At 48.9% G+C, this 22,729-nt stretch overlaps 1 protein-coding gene across 2 annotated transcripts in view; it reads right to left on the reverse strand.

Annotated features, from left to right (window-relative positions):
* CACNA2D2 (calcium voltage-gated channel auxiliary subunit alpha2delta 2) overlaps window positions 1–22,729 on the reverse strand; it is a 208,630-nt gene that overhangs the window by 112,786 nt on the left and 73,115 nt on the right. For both annotated transcript variants that reach the window (XM_054280705.1, XM_054280704.1), the window contains exon 3: window positions 13,152–13,268. In XM_054280705.1, coding sequence (XP_054136680.1) covers window positions 13,152–13,268 — 117 coding nt within the window. The remainder of the gene's footprint in view (window positions 1–13,151; window positions 13,269–22,729) is intronic.

Consider the following 22,729-nt stretch of genomic DNA (forward strand, 5'->3'; position numbering starts at 1 on the left):
CAAGACCCCTTTCCCTGGGAGCACCTCCAGCCAAGCTGCCAGCAGCACTGATGTGGGGTGTGGAGCCATCCCCCGTGGAACTCTGGGCAGCCCTGGCACGGGGTGGTGCTGCCAGGGAGGGACAAGGCTGCCTGGATGGATGAAGGTGACACTCCCAGCCCGCTCCCCTGGCTGTGTCTGCATTCCGCTCGCGATCCCGCCATCTGCACCTTATGGCTGCCTGACGAGGGAAGCTTCCCTCCAGGGCACCTTCTGCAAACCTCACAGCCACCAGCTCATCAATCCCTGGCTCTCATCAAAAGACAAACTTATAAACAGGCCCAGACGCTTCTCCCAGGTTTAATGGAGGCAGCTCAGAAGCTGTGATCATTCGATGTTTTCCAATGATAGTGGTGATGCCTGAGGGCAGCTATAATATTACCATGAAATAAATCTGCAGTGATATAATTAGCAGGGATGCTATTATGCCCAGGTTTTAGGGATGCTCAGCACAGAGGGAGAAAAGCAGCTACTCAGAATGGGACCTTGCAGAGGTTCTGGGTTTGAGATGGGGCTAGGAGTAGGAGAGACACAAAAACTCCAATATCAAGGCAGCGTGGACTTTCTGCATTAGTCTGCAAGCAAAATAAATCTAGTTTTTTAATAGCCAGATGTTATGGTAAATGGAGATCTGTGCAAGTCTCAGGGTTAAAGCTAACTTTCTCCTTGCCACTCCAGCTACCTCTGCCCTGCAAGCAGCTGTGGAGTTTAGGAGGCACTTGCAAAGCTCTGCCCTGCAAGCAGCTGTGGAGTTTAGGAGGCACTTGCAAAGCTCCTGCTTCTTCCAGCCTCCAGTCGGTGATGTGCCCTAAACTAAGATGGGAGGTGGAGCAAGGAGATGCAAACCAACACAACTCTGCAGCTCAAGTCTGGCAGGAGGAGATGGCTGCTGTTTTCTCTGACATGCTGCATCAAGAGAACAACACCCTGTTAACTTTGCCACTGGTACATATAAAAGGTAGACAAATACCACTAGGAACAGCTAGGAGGAAAAGACAGAAGAGGCTGGGTTAGAAAATGGGATGCTACTCGTATCTGCAAGGAATAGCTAAGAAAAGAGTTGGCACCTACACAGTGTTTTCTGTTACTTGCAGATGTAGTGCTAAAAGTAACAGCACAGAAAAAGGATAGAACTAGAGAAAAATATTTTAGGATCAATGGTTATGGGGGAGAGAATGAGAAGAACAAAGTCAACACATGCCAGGATTGATCCCCAGTTTTGACACAAAATCCTTACAGCAGTTTTTTAAGAGCCACATTCAGGGAACATGGAGTTCCTGAGGACCCCTGGAAGGGTTTCTGCCCCACACACAGGACACAGACTCCCGAGCTGGAGCTCCTGTGCCAGTGTCTGCATGTTATGTCATAGCTTGATTATAAAAGGTGACATGCTGGGGCAGAGTTTGCACCAAAATCAAGAGACCATCCTTTAAATGTGCTGGGCAGGAGATGCCCTGCAGGAAAACCCTGAAGCAGACAGCCTGCCCTCAGCTAGGGTTCAAAAACTCTTCATAAGTTTTAAGTGCATTTCCAAATCTGCAGTCAAATCCTACACCTTCCCTCTTTTTTGCTACAATAAACTTTATCTCAGAATGTAATCTAGTAATAAAAATGGTTTTAAAATGATCTGACAAGCACTAGAAACCCCATTTCTTTTAGAGTGACAACTCTATTTACAGCCTCACATACATACACGCTGGTTTATATTCCACATACACACCAGGCCCTCAAGATTTGGGATATATCCTTTCCATCCACTTGCAAGAATCAATTCCAGTCATGAAAAGAAGTTCTTCAGCAGGCAGAAGGTAGGAAGAAAGATTGCCTCTGATGCTTGGGTCTCTGCACATCTCCCAGGACAGGGACAAAGGGATGGGCAGTTTTCTCCCCCCTATATCAAGGCTGTCTTACTGCACTTGAGTAACCCTCCCAACTCCAGGGGCCACCTCTCCAGCAGGAGCCACAAGATCATCCCTGAACAGGCCAGAGGGCTGCTTTGGGTGAGGGGAGGTGCAAAACAGCTGGGCAACATCACACAGGGAGAAGATTTAGGATGCTTTCAACTCTTACTCTTTCAAAAGGGTGCAGAAAATTGCTAAACTGCTAAAAAAATTCACATTCAAAGCCTGAAGAGGCCAGGAACAATAGCACCAAACAGGAGCAGAGCTGAGAGAAGCAGCTTTGAGCTCCAGGGAGATGTCACTGTCCTAATCACGCATGAAGGACACCTTGGAGCTCAAAGTTCCAGAACTTAATTAGGAAGCACAGCTCTTATTCCAGGGTGTATCAAAGACAAAAAATGATCTCTCCAGGCCTCAGTTTCCCCATGCATAAAGCTGGAGCAGTCAAATACATCGACACTAAGGGAATACAGCACTTCCTGGAATGCACTTGGGAAGCCACACTACCACTATCTTGAATTTTGCTTCTCTGCTCCCACACTCACCCAAGCACAAGATTCTTATCTCCTCCTCCCCATCCTGGTTTCCCACTGCCCCACAACGCTGACAAGCTCAACACCTTCCATATCTTATCCAACTTCCTCAATTTCAGGCAGACCAGCTGAGACATCTTCCTCTGAGTGAGTGGAGAGGGAGGCAGGGCTCAGATGAGCCACGGGAGCAGCCCGGACCGGCGCTGGCTCCTGCATAATGAGCGGATATAAAAGCTGTGCCATCTACTGGCATCCCGCTGAAACACTGCTCCCATCAAGCTGCTGTTGCTCTTCGTGCAGAGCTGGGGTGGGATTTCACTCACCCTTGTGCAGGCAGCATCACACAAGGGGCAGCCAAAGACAAAAGTTCACTTTTGTCTACCAAAACCACGCAGGCACTGGAGCCCTGTGTTCAGATTTCACTCCCAGCCCTTAAAATCCCTCACTTGCTATGGAATTACTAGCTTTACTTCAAGGATTTTGTTTAAATTATCATGCCTGCAGAAAAAAACCAGCTAACCACCATTTAAAATTAACTCCCGTTATTATGCCTAAAATTTTGGGAAGACATTTGGGCAAGCACAATACTGACCTACAGCTGGCAGTCCTGCACAGAGAAGTGGAGTTACCCCTTCCATCAAACCTGCAGGGTACTTCCAGTAGCCCTTACTGCTGTGACCTGCCCACTTTCAGAGATGTGGCACACCCTGAACAGCAGAGGAGGGACAGAAACCCAGGGCACACAGCAGCAGCACCAGCCCAGAAAACAGGGACAGGCCAGCAGGGACACAGACCAGGCTGGGTCATGCAGGAGCTCCTGTGCCCTCCCCAGCACTGCTGCAGCCCAGCTCTGTCTCTGAAGCTGCTCCAGCTCCCCCAGTTCCAGCCCCTCACATCCCAGTCCAGCTGGTGGCTCCATGAACACCACCAGGCAGGCAGGTGCACAGTTAAATATTTTTGCTCACAACCTTTTCATGTTGCTTTCACTTCAGATCGTGCCTCCGAATGCTGACAGATTTCTCATTGCAAGGCTGTATTAAGCTGCTTTTTAATTGCATTTTGAGGGACCCAAAGGCCAGCAGGCAGAAGGGCACTTTATTTTTTTTCAAGGAACATTATTTTTATTGTAGAGGCAGGAAAGGTTTCCATTAATCCTCAGCGAGCAGACAGCTTCCACACAGCACGCTGGCTGCAGGGACGGCTGCTCCAGAGCACTGGGATGATTTGAGCACTGTCTGCTGGAATATCAAGGCTCCCAACAACTCCTCTTCAAAGAGCAGATGACAGGCTTTGGCACAAAACTTGCATTAAATTGATACAATCTCTTTAATGTTATCTCTGGCTCTTTATCACAATTGTATGTGCAATTTACATTCTTGTCGCCTTTTTTTTTATTAAGATTTGCTAGATCCTTATCACTGATATTTTACACATTGTTGTAGTGTCACTCAAACATTTAATGGACATCAGCTGCTCTGGGAATATAGAATAGCTCCTTGCTATGGGGTAGGGGGGGGCGTGCTGATGGATTTCAGACTCACTTCAGTGGATGCAAAGCAAATCCACGTGGGACAGAAAGCAGGGTCCTGGTGGGCACAGCCCAGGGCAGGGAGCACATTCAGTGCCAGCTCCTGTGCCAGCACAGCCCCACATGCCCAGAGCCAAGCTGAACCCTCATCACGCAAGGCACCTTGGGGGCTGCCTCTGCTCCTCACCTGCAGCCAGCCCTGCTGCTCAACCACTCCTGTGCAGAGACCTTCTGAGATAAACTCTGCCAAAGCTCATCTGGGGTGTGCGGGCTGCAGAAATGAAACTGCTAAATCTACTTTCTTTAGAGGAAAAAAAGAAAAAAAAGGGATTTGAAGAGAGCTTTTGAGACAAAAATGCTTCATGCAAGTCCATTAACCTCCAGGACCAAGCCTCCACCCCCTCACTCATTAGTCTTTAACTTCACTACCTGCCTGTAAACACAGCTATACAAATAACTGATTTTTAGTTCAGCCTGAGGATGAAACCCTTAAAAAAATAATCCTCATTCCACCTGAAATAAACTCAAAATGATTCACTGTCCCAGGTCAATTACTCCCATTCAATATGAGTCTTCCACCCCAAATGATGCATCTGAAATATTCAAGGGGAAAAACATTAAACAAGAATAAATTGGTTGGAGGTTTTTCTGCCCAGGATCTTGGGCTTTGCAGAGCTCTCTGAGGATGCACAGCATCATGGAGGGCAGGGGCTGAACCCACAGGGACTGAGAGCACACCTGTAAGTGCAGAAGCACACACTCCATGAAAACCTACAGGCAACCCTGGGGAAATAAAGATCCCCCTCTCACTCTCTCCCACCGTGCAGAGATTGCAGAGTCACAGAGCAAGGTGCAGAAGTGACTCCAGGTACCAAACTGCCATGGAAATGCATTTTCTCATGCCAAAATTAACCAAGAAAATTCAAATAAATCCCTTTTTCAGTGACATGGTTTCTTTTATTTTGCTATCATTGCAAGCATATCTTCCCAATCGTGTTTAAAGCTTGTTCTATAAAGAATTAAATAATAATTCCTTTCCCTAGTACTAATTCCCTCAGAGACCTCCTCCTCTTCTGCATCACTCACCAGTTCATATCTATATCTATCCTCCCAGATAGACCAATAAGTCATACCCATCTGCTTTTACCCTTTCAGCACCCCTAAATGCCTCCTCTTAGAGCACAGCCCTGCCAGACCTCGGGATTTGAGAGGGAAAGGACCAAGCTGAAGGACCAGAGCTCTGAGAGAGCCAAGCCCTACAACTGCTGCAAATCCCCTGCCCACACCAATGGCTTCAGCCACATCGTCCTGTGCTGGAAAAAACCAGGAAAAACTCAAAAACAGCATGCAAACTGCCATCTAATACAAAACACCCTTTAAGGACTATTTCATCCTTCTCTCTTCCTAGTCTCAGGGGTGTCTGGGCTCCTCACAGCAAGGGGTGCAGAGCGCAGGAAGGCAAAGGCACACACAATTAAACCCCCCATGAAAAGTCCGTTCCTATTCCCAGGAATAGAGAGCTCCTATTCCTGCTCCTGTGCGTGCAAACCAGGCTGGCAGCACTCAGAGGGAGGCTGAGAGGGCAGGCTTTGCTCAGGCTGGAAGCCCAGCAGGGCTGTGAGCTGCAATCCTCCTGCTGCGCCTGCCCCGGGATGAGCACAGTGCTCAGGGAGGATGCTCGGGCAGGGAGGAAACCATAAACCCAAAATAAACCCCTGGGCAAAGGCAGCGAGTGCAGAGCTAAGTGTACAGACCTGGAGCGTGAGAACCAGCTCACCTCTTGACAGGGCAAGGGACCAGATGGGTATTTCAGTCTTCAGGAAGGGCAAAGTCAGGCAAATATTTATGTGCACAGGGAAGGAAGCTCACTCTGGGTTGGGGAGCTATACTAAGAGACATCATCTTGCTCACAGAGCTGGTTTGGCCTCCTCTTTTGCTTCAGGCCCTGAAAGGGCACTGAAAAGAAAAACCAGACAGGTGTTTTCTTTAAACATCAGCTGTCCAGACTTCTTATAGCAAGTACCAGAAAGAACAGCCTCACAACAGCCTCAGTCTGCCAAGGGCAAGGGAGGACAAAGGTTTCTTCACCTGTTGTTTACCCACAGCCATGCACAGAGTTGGGGATCTGTTGTGGAGACCCACTGAACACCCTATCGGGTCAGGACCATCAGTTTTCACTCTCCCATCTGTGACTCCAGATGCACTGGTGGCACCGAGTGCATTCCTTGTACGTGTGCCACAAAACAGGATCATCCCAGGAGCTCAGTGTGAGCCGTGCCACAGAAACAGCAGCCCCTGGGGCCTGGCAAACCTCTGCTGCCCCACAGGGCACCCAGCAGCTCACCAGGTTGCAGAGCCCATCGGGCTGGGCTGCTGCCAAGAGTTCATGGGAGAAGAAAGGGAAACGTTCAACGTAATCTGCATGAAAGTGCAGGAAGCCCTAAATCGTGTTAGCACCATTAACGCTGGTTACACCGCTCAGCAAACTGGCCCAATACAGGTTTGATAGACTTGTTACAAACATCTGATTGTTCCTGATTAGATTAGACAATCAACCCCCATCCTGGTGTGTGGGCATTGTTTAACTCCCCTCTGCAATCTGTAAATTAGAATTCCAGACCTGGGAGATTGGATTCAAATTGGATTACTGGAGCAGGTCCAGCACAAGAACAATTGTGAGGCAGGAGAAGACACACACACACACATATGCACAAATGAATAAATAAATAAATAAATAAACAAACAAATAAACACACAGGGACTGTCAGCCAGGATTTGATTAGGAGCAAATTAAAAATAGCATTAAAAACAAAAACCACCAACCAGCAATTAGCAAAGAAGTGGGAAGAGGGCTGGATTTGTCACTATGAAATAAGAAAGCACGGAGGTCCTGCCTTTAAATAGTTTGTACTTCAGCATGTGCAGGACTGGTGGTTGTTGTCCTTACTCCACCAACTCAAGAGCTCCTGTCCATGGCCATGCAGCTGGAATGGTGCAGGAGTGCACGAGGCATGGAGCCCCACACCTCACCAAACCCACACTATGTCAGAGCTCACCTAACTATGTTTATTCCCTCTCTCCTACCCCATTTTGCTGTCTAGGCAAGACAGATAATGTGTCCTTAGCTGGGACCCAGCAGGCCACAGTGTGACCACTGGTAGCCTTCTGGCATGGCCAGAAGTCCCCCTCAAGTCAAAGCCAGGGCTGTACCACACTGCAGGAGGGAAATCCACAAGGGTTTGGCACCACATGCTGCCAGCCAAAGTGAGCCCTGGTGCACTGCAGCTCCAGAGGGCCTCCCTCTCCTGGCCTGGGAGCTCTCCAGTTAAGCACTTCAATGACTTCACCTGGTTCAACATCCTTCAGACAGCTCCAGGATGCAGGGAGATGGCAACAGGACCTTGTTCTGCCAGAAGCAAAGGAGAAATCCAGTACAGCCCCAGGGCTCCTTCTGCTGAATGTTAACTCCTTTTGCTGCCTGCCACCAAGACCAGAGAACAGCAACCCCAACAGTGAAGGAGAGAAGATTTCCTGATGATATTCTACCCCCATGCTGTGACAGAGGTCAGTGCCTCTGCTGCTGAGAGAGGAGGGAGCAGGGAGATGCTCTGATCTGGGCTGAGAGATGCTTTGCTGTATGCCAATTTTTACAGCTTGTCAGACAGGTGGCACTTTTTATTGTCCCTATCAGGGATCAGAAACCTGATAAAGGCTCCATTCACCACAAACCTGCAAGGCAAATCTCAGGGCTATCAGAATTGTTAAAGGGATAAACCTGTCCAATTAAATCCCCTCTGCACTCTTGATATATGCTTGGGCCAGGCTCAAATGGAGCTTGGAACTAGTCCCAGTTGAGCAGTAATGCACTGAGTGTTCAACCAGGACTGAAAGCACAACTGGCCTGAGCTCCTCCCTCCTGCAATGCCCCCTCATCAACTTCACACTGAGGAGCTGATTTGGGCGGTACTTTGTGGTAACACACCAAAGGTAATACCCCTTTCATCACAGGATCCTAAAGCATGGCTGAGTACAAGGTGCATCAACTCTTCAGAAGAAACATGCCAGAAAAAATGCCAATAAGTGGGAAAACTCAAGGCTGAGGAGTGGAAACAGGAGACAAATCAGCAAAATAGGGTTAAGGCAGTACAAAACCCTAAGCATCTCCAGACCAGCCACCTTTTCTCCCAGCTCTTCCAATCTCTTTCCTTTAGGACCCAAGGTAAAGAAGGATGGAAACACCTACAGCCACATTCCCCCAGGCTTTGCAGCCACAGGAAACCCAGCCAGACTTCCCTGCAGGATGCTTTCAAAATACAGGAAATCCCCAGTCTTGTCCTTTGTATTCTTTTTTCTGCCAAAAGAAAATGTCTAATGCCAAGTTTAGATTTTATTACTCAGGTTGCAGTAAAATCTGAGTAAAATATATTGTGACCTCCTACACCTTAGCTGAAGGAACAGGAACGCAGAAACCTCCTACCACTGAGCCCCCTGCCAAACCCCTGCTTTCCCCCAGATGCTCATTCCACACTGGAGCTAAATATGCGGCAACAAAAATATGCTATTAAATTTCACAAAAATACAATTAAAAAACCCTCACAAACCTTCCTCCTACTCCCGCAAAGTGCTGTTAGTGCTCTCATCACCAGACCCACACAAGGGACACCAAACCTGTTGCACACACATACATCTACATAAGACACACACAGATGTACACAGTACACATTATAGATTCTGGTACACAAAATGCCACTTTGCTGCACATCTCCTCAACACATCATATTTGATACTTCACACAGCTGAGGTCCACAGGAAATGCAACAAACTTCACCTTAACTCAAAAGACTGTGCCAGTGATCCCCAGCTTGCAAAACTGAATCAGCTCTGTGGAGAAAACACCAGCCCAGCCATGTCACCACTGGGGCAATGTGAGAGCCTGCAGGCATCCAGACCATGGTTTGTGGATCAGCAGGGCTCTTTCTGGAGCTGGGGGAAGGCCACCAGCACAGACAGTAACCTTTAGGCTGGTCACAGTATAGTTCACTTCAGGGCATAACCTACTCAGTAAATTGTGGGATGTGTCGCTCTCAGGAGGCAAAGCAAATTGTCTGTGGTTAAACATGTGAAGAATGAAGCAGTCAGCATCCAAAAGCAGCCTTCACAAGAACTATATAAAAAGGAGAAACAATCTTAAAACATCCTAGGATCTAAAATTTCCACCTCTCAGCCTCCTCCTCCATCAAATCACAACTTCCTTCTCCCCTAGTCTGCAGAGCTTCAGGAGAGAGCAGACCTGGAGGCATCATTGCTCATGCACTTGACATAGTATTCTAAAAGAAAGGAAAAGTGCCCCTTGGGTTTGGGAATCTGGACCCACACCAACCCCACTGCAGGTGATGGCTTTTCCCTGGCTCACTCAGTGTCAACCAAACTCACTCAGTGTCCACAGCAAACTCCAACATCTGGGCTCCCAAACAAGCTCCCAAAGAAGCCCTAGCCTGTACATATCTCTCTGGGCACATACAAAGGCAAAGAGGGGTCTGAACACTCTGAAAAACTGAAGAGGAGATAGGAAATAAAGTTGAAAAAGTGACAAATAATCTGCTTGGCAAAAAACCAACCTGATAAGTTCTAGTGTCAGATGATGTAAAGCCATGAGCCAGGTAGCAGTGATTCCCAGCACAAGGAAAACCCAAGGGGGATTTGTAGTTATTTGGTAACATGGCACCTCACTCCTTCCCACATCTTACAAAAGGTGTCTTTTTTAGCCCTAACAAGGACAAGCTCATGAGTGTGGAGAAGAGCAGCCCACTAAATTCCCACCCAGCCAGGAACTCACCTATTGCATCCTTACACCTCACTGTAGGTCTGGAACTTCCCCACAATGCAATATGCTGGGTTAAGGTAATGTAATCTCCTTCAGGAGTCACTCCACCTTAGTCTTTCACTTCCAATTCAAAGGAAATTAGATGCATTTCTGGTATTGAAGGCCATCTTTTTTATCTCACCGCCTCTTAAATCTTGGGAATAAAAAGCAGCTGGAACTAGAGAGCCCAAAGGTGACTGGGAGGCCAGGCTTGAAGCAATGGAATCATCAAAGGACACTGGAAAAGGCAATTAGTGCTGGTGCAAATCCATGTCAAACAGAAACCATTTTGTGGGACATGGGGTAGAAGTCCCCCAGGTTCCAGGTGCAGATGGAACAGGTGGGGCTTGCAAAAACACCTCCCTAGGAGATTTTTTGTCCCATGATGAGACTGTCACCTGATATGATGCTCTGGAACAAAAAGGGAGAGACAGCATCCAAATAACCAGCCCCTTGTAGGTGCCTTATTTTAGGAAGCAATTACCCTCTCTGCCACACAGCCCTGGCTCCAGCACACCTTCAAAATGCACAGAGGAAATCAGAGTGTCCTGTTAGTGCCAGACCCATGCCACAGTGCTGCACCATGGCTGTCAGGGACAGACAGGTTCAGTTTCCTTGGGGTTGATCTTTGCCTCTTAGAAATGCAACACACAAGGTAAGAAACTTTATTAATAAATGCTGTGCACATAGTTTAATAAAGACACATTAATATTTTCACTTAGAAACAGAGGAGAACAGGTTCTTTGATGACTGGACTGAATCACCACCTAATGAGAGCAGTGCTCTGAGCTGTGCACCCATGGTGTGTGCCCAAAAGCTTGTGAGCACTTTCTTCAAAGCCCCACTGAGGCCCAGGCAGCATCTCTTCTCCCTCCTGCAGCAAAGGAGACAGGGATGTCTCCTGAGGAGAGTGAGCACACGAGTGACAGGGCAATTCCTACATCACAGAAAGACTCCATTTCTCCCTCCTCACCTGCCCTTCCCAATACCTGGAGTCCCACCTGACTCAGATGCTGAAAAATATGTTTCAAGAAATCATCATCACTCTTGTGAGTCATGAGAGAAGAGGAGGAAATTACTCCAGGAGAGATGATTCAACTAAAGGGAGAGTTGAGACAGATGAAAACAGACAGGAGAATGGAAGGAGCTATGGGAGCCCCACCGCTTCAAAGGAGCTCAGCAAAATGTGGGAGAAATTTAGAAGATTCCATTTCTCTTCCCCCATCAACTTCCCCATTTCCAGATTTTGTTGTTAGTACCTCCAATCTAAAATGTCAAGAATTTACATGGAAATGGATGTAAAAGTCTGCTCCACCTGAGAGTGCACTCTGAAGGAGTCCTCTTGAGAGAGTGACTTAGGAAAGGGTTCCTTGTTTCCACTGTGAAGACAGCACCATGTGCTGTTACCTAACCAGCGCTGCCAGAACCATCCCTGTGACAGGTGAGCCCTTCACAGCACACCAGAGAGTCCTGCCCAAAAACTCAACAAAAAAGAAAGACAGTTGGAAGACAAACAAGGTTATTTGTACCATAGGCACAGTTCAACCCTTGATCTAGCACCTAAAGATGCACAAACTCACTGTAAGTCTGTGTGACTCAGAGCAAAGGGGAAAGAAAAACAGTGTGACTTGATGAGCTGAAATTCAAATGTCACAGTGGAGCCACTCAGCACAGTGATGCTGTGTAACTCAGGGTTATTACCCTGTGCCTCCCATGGGAGCCACGTGCTGTCCAGGTGTGTACCAAGTTTACTACAACCTTCTGTCACCTGTGTCTTCCTCCAGCATCTATAGGTGCTGCACATCTCTGGAACATTTAACATGATATATGCTCAAGAATGCACACAATCTATATAAGCACAAGGATGCAAGTTCATGTTAAGAAGAAAATTGGTCTCCCTGATTTTCACTTCCACTATCCCAAATGCAGTGCTGACACTTTACACCTCTTTAGTTCCACTTCAGCTCCTTCCATTCAAGCTAAAACACTTGCTGTGAGTCCCAAGCAGGATCATTCTTTACTTCCCAGAGTAAGAAATTGGGTAAACAGCAATCTTCTTCACCCAAGTTCCTACAGCTACCATCTTTGTCAGGCACTGTGGACAACCTCACACCATCTGGACACTCAGGCCAGATTCTGACCACCCTTGACTGAGATCCTATTTTGAGTCTTGAGTCTCCCCTAGCCCACATGGGTGTCCTGTGATTCCTGCTGCATACATTCTCCAAGCCACTTCTTACTCACTGTGGAGACCTCCAAACCCTCACTGCCTCAGTTGCACCTCAGTTTTTGCAACATCCCTTCTCTCACCACAGCTCATTTCCCCTCTCTCAGGTTGCAAGGTGACTGAATCTTTTTGGCTGCAGTGCCTCTGTGGACACACCAGCTGTGTTACCTGCTCCAAGCTGTGTTACCTGCTCCAAGCCTTCCCCCTGTCCATCCCCCTGCAGAACCCCTTTCAGTGGATCAAGCTACAAGCTGAATCCGGCTGGCCACGCTGCCAAATGCCCACTGTACAATGTCACTTGATAAAACTGTGTTTCAGAGAGAGCACCTCAGCTCCTGGAGGGGAAGTCTCCATGCCCCTCTGCAGTGGAGAAGGCTGTCCCCTCTCCAGGACGGCAATGACTTGTCCCTGTCCCAGCAGCAGAGCACGGCCCTGCTGCCACCTTGTTACAGCCAGCACTGGGTTTTACTGAGCTGCACCATGATCAGGCCACCCTCCCCCAGTACAGAGAAAATTAGTTCATTTTAAGGAGTGTTACAAAATAGCACAATAGATTGGAATTGTGTGCAGATACCCATGAGGGCAACCCACTCAAACAGTCAGTCCCAGGGCTCAAGTCCCAGGCACCTGCACAATCCCTTCAAGCACATCATCTCCTAAACAGGAGAGGCTCCACTTGTCCAAAACACTTCCATGAGCCATGGCAGGGACACTGCAGTCCCTCTGCTTCCAGTACACCCCCAGTTAAATGACTGGATCAAATCTGCTGCCAGGCTTTTGCTATCACTTGTGTTCTTGTGGCAGCACCTTCAGGTGTTTGCATGATGGAGGGGAGGAGATAAAAAGCAAGAAGGTACCTAGAGGACATCCCCACATTACACATCCTTGCCTCACATGCTCCACATGAATCTGTCCAACTGCAGGATACAGTTTCCAGCAAAGGCCACACAATCACAGAAATCACTTTGAACCTGAGATCATACTGCTACACCAGCATCAACCCTCTTGTTTAAACTGAGCATCTCCATCAAAGGATGAGCACACAGGCCCATCTCCTTACCTTTAAAGCACGGACTTTCTTGGCCAAGAGGCTCTCAATGTCCCCTGCGACCTTCTCCACCAATTTCCTGGGCACATTCTCCTTGACTTCAAACAGGCTTTTATTGTCATCGTAGATCTAAGAGGGGAAGCAAGAGAAAAAGACAGTCAATATTAGTGAGGAGTACAGCAGCCTTCCTACAGAAAAGCTGATCCTCTAACAGAGAATTCTAGCAATGTGGATTAGGTAACAATATAAGCTTTGGAAATGAGGGGAGCAAGAGAAGAAAGGCTTTGCAACTAGAAAAAACAGAAATGCAGTCAACCTGCTGCCCACACCAGTGGCTCTACAGCTGCCTGCTTTCATGCTTGCAGGCAATGGGCATCCCACCCTCTCACTCAAAAGCTGAGCTGCCCATCCCTGCCTCTGCTGAGCCACTCCTGTGACTCAGCAAGCACACCATGCTTGCTGCTGCGCCCTCTCTCACCCAAAGGCATCCCCAAGCCCACTGACCACCTCCGCAAAGCACCTGCTCAGCTTGGCAAGTGCAAGCCCAACTCCCTGCCCACCCCAGCACTGCCTGCAGGGCTTGCTGGGTGCAGGACCTGGCAGCACTGGGGCAGCGGGGCAGCCCTGGGTACCAGGAATAAGAACAAGGGGATCACATTAAGTAGGATAAACCCCACATCTCTACCAAGGCATGGTAATTTGGCACCCTCAAGAAATGAGAATTTCTACAACCAGTCCAGAACTTGGCCAGGCTGTGGTGGGGAGAGGCACAAATCTATACCAGGATTCACCTGAAGGCCAGTGCAATTATCTATGTTTGAATGTTTACACCCAAAGTGGCAGCAATGGCCCACGGGCACATCATACAAGTGCAGGGAACAACCCCAGACCCAAGGGGAGTGCTGTTGGCATCAGCACTGCCTCAAGGAGAAGGGATCGGTCCCACGAGAAGGCTCCACAACCACAAACCCCTCAGTCACCTCCTCAGATGATTTTGTGACTTGTTACTCCACCTGCCTGCAGACCCAGGTGCAGCCAACACAGGGTCAAAGGGAAGAGTTTATTGCCATCATCTGAGACTAGCAAAACAAAATTCCTCACGCTTTATCTTTTCTTAAGTAAGCTACATGAAGAAAACCACAAAGCAAATAGGATTCTGCTTCTCTCTTTATCCTCAGGCTACTCTCAAATACCTTCAGCTGCAGACATGGAGACATATGGGAACAGAGAAGCCTCCAAGGAGAGCTGGACCTCCCCAAGGAGGTAGCAGACTCCACGCTTAACTGCAAATTCCATGCTAAGCATGTCTGGCACCTTCCCAAGCTTGCATGATCCTCAGGAGTTGAATCATGCTTCCCACGGGACAAAACCCTCTCTTTGCTGGAGCTTCATTGCAAATGAGAGACTCTGCCTGTAAGAGTGGCTTGTTGCAGGCCATGAGGACCAGGGCTGCAGAAGCAATTTCTCATGACACATCTGCCCTGGGTGTCAGAGCAGCACCCAAACACAAGCAGTAAACAGCCAGCTTCACATGACAAACACGTACCCAGAACCTCCCCCATTTCACCCCGGCCAGAGGCACCCCCAGCTCACACCATCACAGCTCCTGCTCTTGGTGGAGCCAGCAAAAGTAAAGGTACAGGCAGGCACAGGATCTGGATAGTGGCACATCACACAGCTCAGGGACACGGTGAGACCCTCTAAAATGCTGGGAAACTACTCCCTGCCCTCTCTTCTTTCTCCAGAACTCATAATGAGCTGGAGTAGACAGCAGCTCCACTTGCTGAAGGCAGCTGTCAGTGAATCCAAGAGCCAGAGCAGAGGCATCCCCCAGCTCCAGCCTCCCTTTTCCTTTCATGGGCAAACAAAGCAGTTTCTGAGGCTGAAGCCACAGTGAGAGACTTAGCACAAGGCTGTTCTTTCAGCTGTGCACAGTCCTTCCAGACTTACTGGGATATCTCCAGGCTTCCACTTTGCTTTCTGCAGCTCTTACTGGGGCCATGCTCTGCCCAAGCTCCTCCTTTCTTCCCTGGCATTAGGAAATTCCTAACAGCAGTCTCTTCCAGCAGCCTTGTGCACATATATACCATTACTCCATTCTAACTGTACTTCAACAACTGTTTTTTCCCCCGAAAAAGCCCTAAGGGATTCAGGTTGGTTGGTGGTTACTGACTTGCAAGAGCATGGCCCATATGCCAAGAGCAAAGAGCCAGACATCTGGGATCCTCATGTGACTCCTCAGAACATGGCTCCAGTGCCCTCCCCAAGGCTCTGCTCTTGCATGCTCCACACCTGCCATCCTTCAAGGAAAGGCAACCTTACAATTGATTTGTCTGAAATGGGCTTCACCCAAATCACTTTGGTCCCAAACCACTCACACTTCACATTAATTTGCAAGTCCTCTGTGACTCTGTGAGCACAGGGACTCCAAAGAGGATGCTTTAGTAAGAAAAGACATTTAAGAGGCATCCTCAGACTCCAGAAGAAATTATTTCATAGAATGGTTTGGGTTGGAAGGGACCTTAAATACCATCTCATTCCAGCCCCTTGTCATGGGCAGGGACCCTTTCCTCTATCCCAGGTTGCTCCAAGCCTTGTCCAACCTGGCCTTGAACATTTCCAGGGGTGGGGCAGCCACAGCTTCTCTGGGCAACCTGTGCCAGGGCCTCGGCACCCTCACAGCAATTAATTTCTTCCTAATATCTAATCTCAGCCTCCCCTCTTTCAGTGTGAAGCCATTCCCTCTTGTCATGTCACACCATCACCTTGCCCAAAGTCCCTCTCCAGCTTTCTTGGAGCCCCTTCAGGCAGTGGAAGGGGCTCTGAGGTCTGCCCAGAGCTTTCTGTTCTGCAGGCTGAACACACCCAGCTCTCTCAGCCTGTCTTCATAGCAGAGGTGCTCCAGCACCCTGGTGAGCTGCACTGCCCTCCTCTGCACCTCCTCCACCTGCTTCTTATGTTAAGGGTCCCAGAGCTGGATGCAGGATTCCAGGTGAGGTCTCACCAGAGCAGAGTACAGGGCGAGAATCACTCACTTCCCTTGACCTGCTTTTGATGTGGCTCAGGATACAATTTCTAGAGGTTTTTCACACCAGAGCTCCATCACACCAAAAGAAACCTTGTATTGCCAACAGCACAACATCCTGCACTGGAGAAGAACACCCCACATTGGCACAGAAAGGGTTAAGCAAGGGAAGCTCGACACAAAGCAATATTCTCTCACACTCTTTTTTTTTCTCCCCTTGGTAAGTAACAGCACAACAAAGTCATGTGCTTGGAAGATGCAGGATACCTCCAGCTGAGCAGCAGCAATTAGGGAAAGCAAAGAGGAGCAATCTTCAAGGAGAAAGCTTTGGGTACAGAGGGAGTCCTGGCATTAGTATTTGCCTATTATGAAACAAAATTGTCTCCTGTTGGTTATGGAGAGAAACAGTACCTGTCCACCAGGGAGGAAAGAACAGAAAAAGAAACCAGGAGCTGTTCCCCCAGCCCTCTCTGCAGCTGCACAGCTCTGCAGTCTTCGTGGCTGAGCAGTTCACCAGCATTAATTAGAACAATCCAAGACAAATTAACAGTGACCATACGTGCATGAGAACGTCCCAGACAGGCAGGGGAGTGAATGGTGGGGGCTCCAGGCAATTCGGAGAACTCACAGTCTCCACTGTAGCATTTTGCTTTGGGCTGTTCAGAACGTGGCCAGGTTTCACTTATCTAAGGTGACATTTCCCATGTTGGGTTTAAAGGGAGGATTTTCTGGCCAAAGACATCCCGGACATTCCTCACTGATGGCAAAAACCTTTAGTTTTGTCAAGATTAGAAAGCAATTCTCATTGAAATTCTCCTGTGATCTAGTGCTCTGGGACCTGTTTTTGAAATTAGTAGCCCCAGTGACCTCGGAGTCAAGGAGCTGCTGCTTGTGAGTCCCTGTCCGTACCCTGTGTCTCACCCTCAAGAGAAGGGCTGCACCTTGTGTGCTCTTGGCAGACTGGGTTTGACTTGGCAATGCCTTGAGCAAAGGCCCCATCCCCTCCCAGCCTCCCTGGCAGGCAGGGCAGGTGGGTGGCAGTGCAGGGACACGAGCACAGCCAGTGCTGCACTGCTCCAGCCATGCTGAAACAAGAAATAATGCCCTTGTATGGGTCCTGCTCAGTGTGGCTGGCAAACCTGAGATTACCGGGCAGGAGAAGGGCTGTAGAGAGCCCCTGAATTACCTACAGAGGGAGCAGCCCTCAGGCAGCACACAGGAGGAAGCTGTTGTACTCAGAGAATGGGGATTGAGATGACACCATGAACTGCAATCCCAATTAAAAGGCTGGGAAGGGCTGAAGCTGGATGCAGTAGCAGAAGATCCAATCCTGGAAGTGGAAAGGAGTCCAGCAGTGGGTGCTGAGCGAGTAAGTGGCAAGAGCAGGGGGAAGTGGGAGGGAATATTAACAGCAAACAAGAGAAAGTACTGAGATGAAAAAAAAAGGCAAAAAAAATAAAAAAGAAACAAGAAAAACCCCAAAGTAGTGGCAGGTGAGGGAAAGAAAAAATCCAACTGTTCAAGACAACCTGCAACATGAAAACATTAATCCTAAATACTCCTAAGCATAGTGCAATTACAGCCCCGAAAATGATTTAAACCAGCCCAGAAGTGCTAAGTGGCCTCACTTAAGAGCAAAGCTGGTAACAGAACCAACTGTCAGCACACATTCCCAGCAGCACCTGTACAGCCAAGGAGGCAGATCTGATACTGCCTTGAAACACCCATTCTCTAAATTCACTTGTTTGCCTTGCTTCTAATGCACAATAAAGGATGCTCATCTCTGCCTTTAATTCCCTCTGTGCCTATATATTCAGGGAACTGTCAGAGTTCAGAGAAAGCATTTTCCTCTCCCCAGTTCCCTGTGAGCACACCCAGCACCATGAAACTTGGCAGCCTAAGAAAGGAATGAGTGCAGGAATACTCCCATAAGTGCAGAAATCACCATCTGATGAGCTGCCATGAGAGGGCCCAACACCTTCCCATGGGTCAAGGTATCCAGTGTTGAAACGTGAAGAAAAATAACAAATCTCAGGAGAGAGCCCTGTAAAACACCACTAGAAAGTAAAAATTGTCTCCTCAGCCTCCCTTGCCAGCTGCCTCCAGCCTGCTCACCCAGGACATGAGGGAGGCCAGGGATGTGGGGTACACCTGCAGCCCAAAGCAGACCCCTCTCTTCTCATTCCCTCTCTCCCCAGCTCCATGTCACATTGGCCAAAAGCAGCCCTTCCCCACAATCAGAGGGGCAGCACTGCACTGTGCTTGCACAGCATCCCCTCCATGCCAAGACTCCCCCATCACCTTCCTCAAGAACAACAGCAACCCAAAAGCTGAACCCCAGCTGAGCCCCTGGTAACCCCAGCAGCTCTCAGCCCCACTGGGCCAGGACAGAACTGTACTCACAGCTCAAACCCCACCTGGGCTTTGCTCAGGGCCCAGCAGGGAGAGGCTGTGGTGCTCCAGCTCCTGCTGGAAAGGCCTCTGATCTGGGTAATTGTCATTTTCCAGAAATTAATTTTTTTCTCCACCCCGTATGAATCCAATACAGCAGGTTTGGACAGCTGCAGTCCAAACAGCAGCGTTTAATCACAGTGCAAAGCTGGCATGTTTGCAAAAGAGCAAAGTGCTACGTGCAGCAACAGAGAGGCTGTTCCTGCTCCCAGAGCATCCCACCTCAAAGCTGGGGTGCTCCAGGTGAGGGAGGCCAAAGACCAAACCACATCTCTGCAGGCACAATAGCCACCCCTGCCTAAGACAGCCCTCATGCCCCAGAAATGGGGCTGTGCCATGTCATGCCCCACAAAGACCAGCAAGCAGGAAAACAAAAGGGTTTTCCCAGCCAGCATTATTATGGGAGGCAGGGAAGGTCTCTGTTCAGGGTTATACTTCAAGCTCCTGCAGGCAGACCCGTGCCTGGGATCAGTGTTGTACAGTGACCCAGATATGGAGTCTGCAAGGGGAATTCATTGGTACAGCCAATAGTGCAGCAGGATACCTACCCTGAGAGGCACTGCTTGCTCACATGCTGGTTTGGGGCTTCAGGATCTCAGACAAGCATCAGTCTCGCCATTTTGAGTCCCATCTCACCAACTGCAGGGTCCTACCATTTCCCCACAGCTCAGACTATAAGTGAAGAGGAAAGAAGAGAGCCCTTGGGCAGACTTGCTTTTGCCTTGAGTACACAGAGCAGACCCCTCTGATGAAGTGGGAGCCTTGAGGAGAATTGTCCAGTGGTATAAATGACCAACAAAAGCACCATGAGGCCAAGCACGGAACACTGTGGCTGGGTGACAGGGAGGAAAAGGAGTGCCAGGCCCCAGAGATCCTGCTGGAAGGTGGAGACTGCTCAGGGCCATGGGCAGAGAGCAGAGACAGCACGATTTCCATCTCACCCCTCATCACTGCTGCACCTACTGCTGTTAAATTTCATTGTCTGGTGCTTATAGCCCTTGCAATGATGGTAATCATCGTGGTGTCTGTATTACATTAGGAGGATGTCAGGGACAATCGAGCAGGCAGTGATAAGAGCCACAGTGGCCTGGCTGACAGCCTGCCAGGACGGCAGTGCTGCCTGTGCTGCACCTCCTGGTCACTCCCCACTGCAGGGGCCAGGGATGGGCACTGGCACAGCAATGGCTTTCTGGAGAAGCAGAGACCAGCCAGGAAAGTGCTAGATCCTGGTTTTCCCTGTTGAGGGGAACAGGCAAAGGGAAGCAGCTGCAGGTGAGCGCTGGTGCCACAGCTCAGAGAGGGCTTTGCAAATCTACCCCACACCAACTCCCAGAGCTGGTACCATGGATGCCAGCAGCAGCCCTGAGGGCAGAGCCCTGAGCCCAGGTGCCCATTGTGAGCAGTGTGGGCAGTGGCTCCCTCAGAGCCCCAGCTGGCCTTTGTCACCAGGATGCTCCAGCCCTGCGGACGTGCTCCAGCGCGCGCAGGAGGAGCTGCCTGACATTTACTAACCCCAGCTCCCTCTCTTCTCAGTGCCATTTCCCTGCTGTGCTCCATCCTTCCACCTAGCTCATAAAAAGCAAGCACCCTCTGAGCAGCTCTTCACAGCTCTCCCGCAGAAGCAGGACAGGTAAATGTGAAGTTTAGTGGCTCCTCGGGGATGGTCAGCTCTAATTGAAGCAAACAAACCATAGAACTGAGGTCTCTCTAGTTCACTAAAGAGCCTGCTAAAAGGCAGCAGTACCACAGAAAAGATGGGGGAAGAGGGAAAAGCAGCCCGCACCACCACGGATGGAGAGGTGGAGCTGCTCCAGTGCTCTCCATCCTGCCCCAGCACCTGCACCTCCCATCCTCTGTGGCACTGGCTGGACTTCTGCTTCCTGAGCACAGGATCACCAGCCTCTGCAGCTGAGACTTCATCCCTGCCAGCCCCAAAGCAGACCTGGCCCTGCTGTACATCATTTAGCAACTAGGCAGGGATAAAGGGCTGTGCACGGTTAGCCTGGATTATAGAAAACCTCTCTCAGCCTGGAAAGCAGCTTTTAGTCTTCATCATCCCAAACCCTTGTATGGGGAGCTCTCAGAGCAACAGACCTGCCTGGGTGTTTGCAGAGAGTGAGAATCCTCTGCAAGGAAATTCAGCATCACACAACTTCCAACTTAGGCTTCTCCTTTCAGATAAAGTGCTGCAAAAATAAATTGCTGCATAGCTGGAGAGAGAAGGTCTCAACCAGGATGGGAACTCTGCCCAGGCCCTTCTCTGCACACTTAGAGCCACTTGGATGGCGTGGGCCTTGCTGCCAGGTCAGGGCACAAGCCCCCCAGAGCCTGCTGTGCTAATGTACACGAGAGAGAGAACAGCTACAGCTTCTCAGAAAAATGCCCAAATGCAGTCAGACATCACATGATCTCTAAAAATACAAGCTTGTACAGTGAAACAGAAACAAAAAAACTCCAACCTGATCCTGGAGTCTGGCTTCTCTCTTTGTGACGCGGGACATAAGAAAAGCTTTGGTGAGGAAAACAGTATTTTTAAAAGGTGCCTCAACCACTTTTCTTCACGATTTGTTGAAAAGTTAACCAGTTTATGTTATGTTCATACAAAACATACCTACTTCAGATCAATGGCATTAAAATTGCACCTCAAATACCCTGGGTGCATCCTAGGAGGGGTGCTGTCACAGATAAAGATGTGCTATTTTGCTAGATTTCAGGGTGGATATCGTGAAGAATTCTTTACTCAGAATGTGGTGAGGCCCTGGCACAGGCTGCCCCAAACCTGGAGTGCTCAAGGCCAGACTGGATGGGGTCCTGAGCAACCTGATCTGGTGGAAGGGGTTGGTATGAGATAGTATTTAAAGTCCCTTCCAACCCAAACCATTCTGTGACTTCTGCTGGAATCAGTGCCTCCATATAATGGATTATGCTGGGTTTTCCCCAGCATCCCTAAGAGAACGAAGAGAATGAAAATCATTAGGGAAAGATAAAGCAAGAAACATCTCTGCTCCTCAGATCCCTCCTGGACCCCGTGTGGTTGCACTTTTGCCTTTTGCACAGCTGCTGGACAGTTTAAAACTCTGTTTTCTTTTATTCTGCTCCTTTTCTCCCAAGGCTAAAGGTTTAGGACACTGAAATTACAAAAGTTCCTGGAGACCCAAAATGCGATCTCACCATCTCTATTTCCCTAGCAGTGAGGAGGATGAGAAAGGGGCCACCACTGTCCTGAGAGAAATGAAAAGCACTTCACAGGCTGTCCTGCAGTGCCCGGGGCAGGGCTGCTCCCCATCCCCTGCGAGTGCTGAAAGCACACACAGCTCCTTACTCTGCATTGAGTGGTGCAAGACTCCCAGATCCTCAAAGACTTGACTTTAACAAATAACCGGACCTCTTTCCCAAAACCGCTTTATCTCCCTTGCCAGAAATGCTGTTGTTTTTTGTAGGAAGGGCTGTGGAAAAAGGCTGTGCAGTGCAGCCTCTAACACTAAGGCTCCCAGACATATTTGCAGGCTTCCTTTTATCGACACAAGAAAAAGAGTAACAATTACCCCACACTGCCTTTTATTTTTATTGATGGCTACCACTGGCCAAATTCAGCTCTCAGCTGCAGTGATGCAAATTTGGTATGACTCCACTGACACGGAATTAAACTAAATCTCTTATTAAAGCTAAAGCAATTGAAATCTAGGCCAGCATAAGTCAGCACTGTCAACAGTTACCCTCACAGGTTTCTGCAGACTAATGATCTATTTTAAAGAAATTGAACTTTTAGAAACAGCAACTTTGCAATTCTCTTGATTTACCTTCTGATGTAGGTGTTGGGGCTTTCTCTGCACTTCAGACATTCACATTTACAAGCTTTTCTCCCTAATGTCAAGCATTTCTGTAAAGGCACAGAAATGCTCACTGGAAGCAAGGCTGGAAGAGACCCACCTGTCTAACCCATACCCCCTGTCTCACTCAGGACCCAGCTAACAGCTGTTTACAAACTCTGCTGTCATGTGCTGGTGGTGGAAGAGCCCAGGCTTCCCTGGCTGATGTTCTTTAGTTTTTTTTAGAATCAAGCATGGTTTGGGTTGGAAGGGTTAAAGAGCACCTTGTTCCAACCCCTTGCCCT

The sequence above is a fragment of the Melozone crissalis genome, unplaced genomic scaffold (assembly GCF_028551555.1).
Source record: "Melozone crissalis strain CALT ecotype California unplaced genomic scaffold, PUWL_Pcris_2 ptg000029l_1, whole genome shotgun sequence".
In the NCBI taxonomy this organism is placed as follows: Eukaryota; Metazoa; Chordata; class Aves; order Passeriformes; family Passerellidae; genus Melozone; species Melozone crissalis.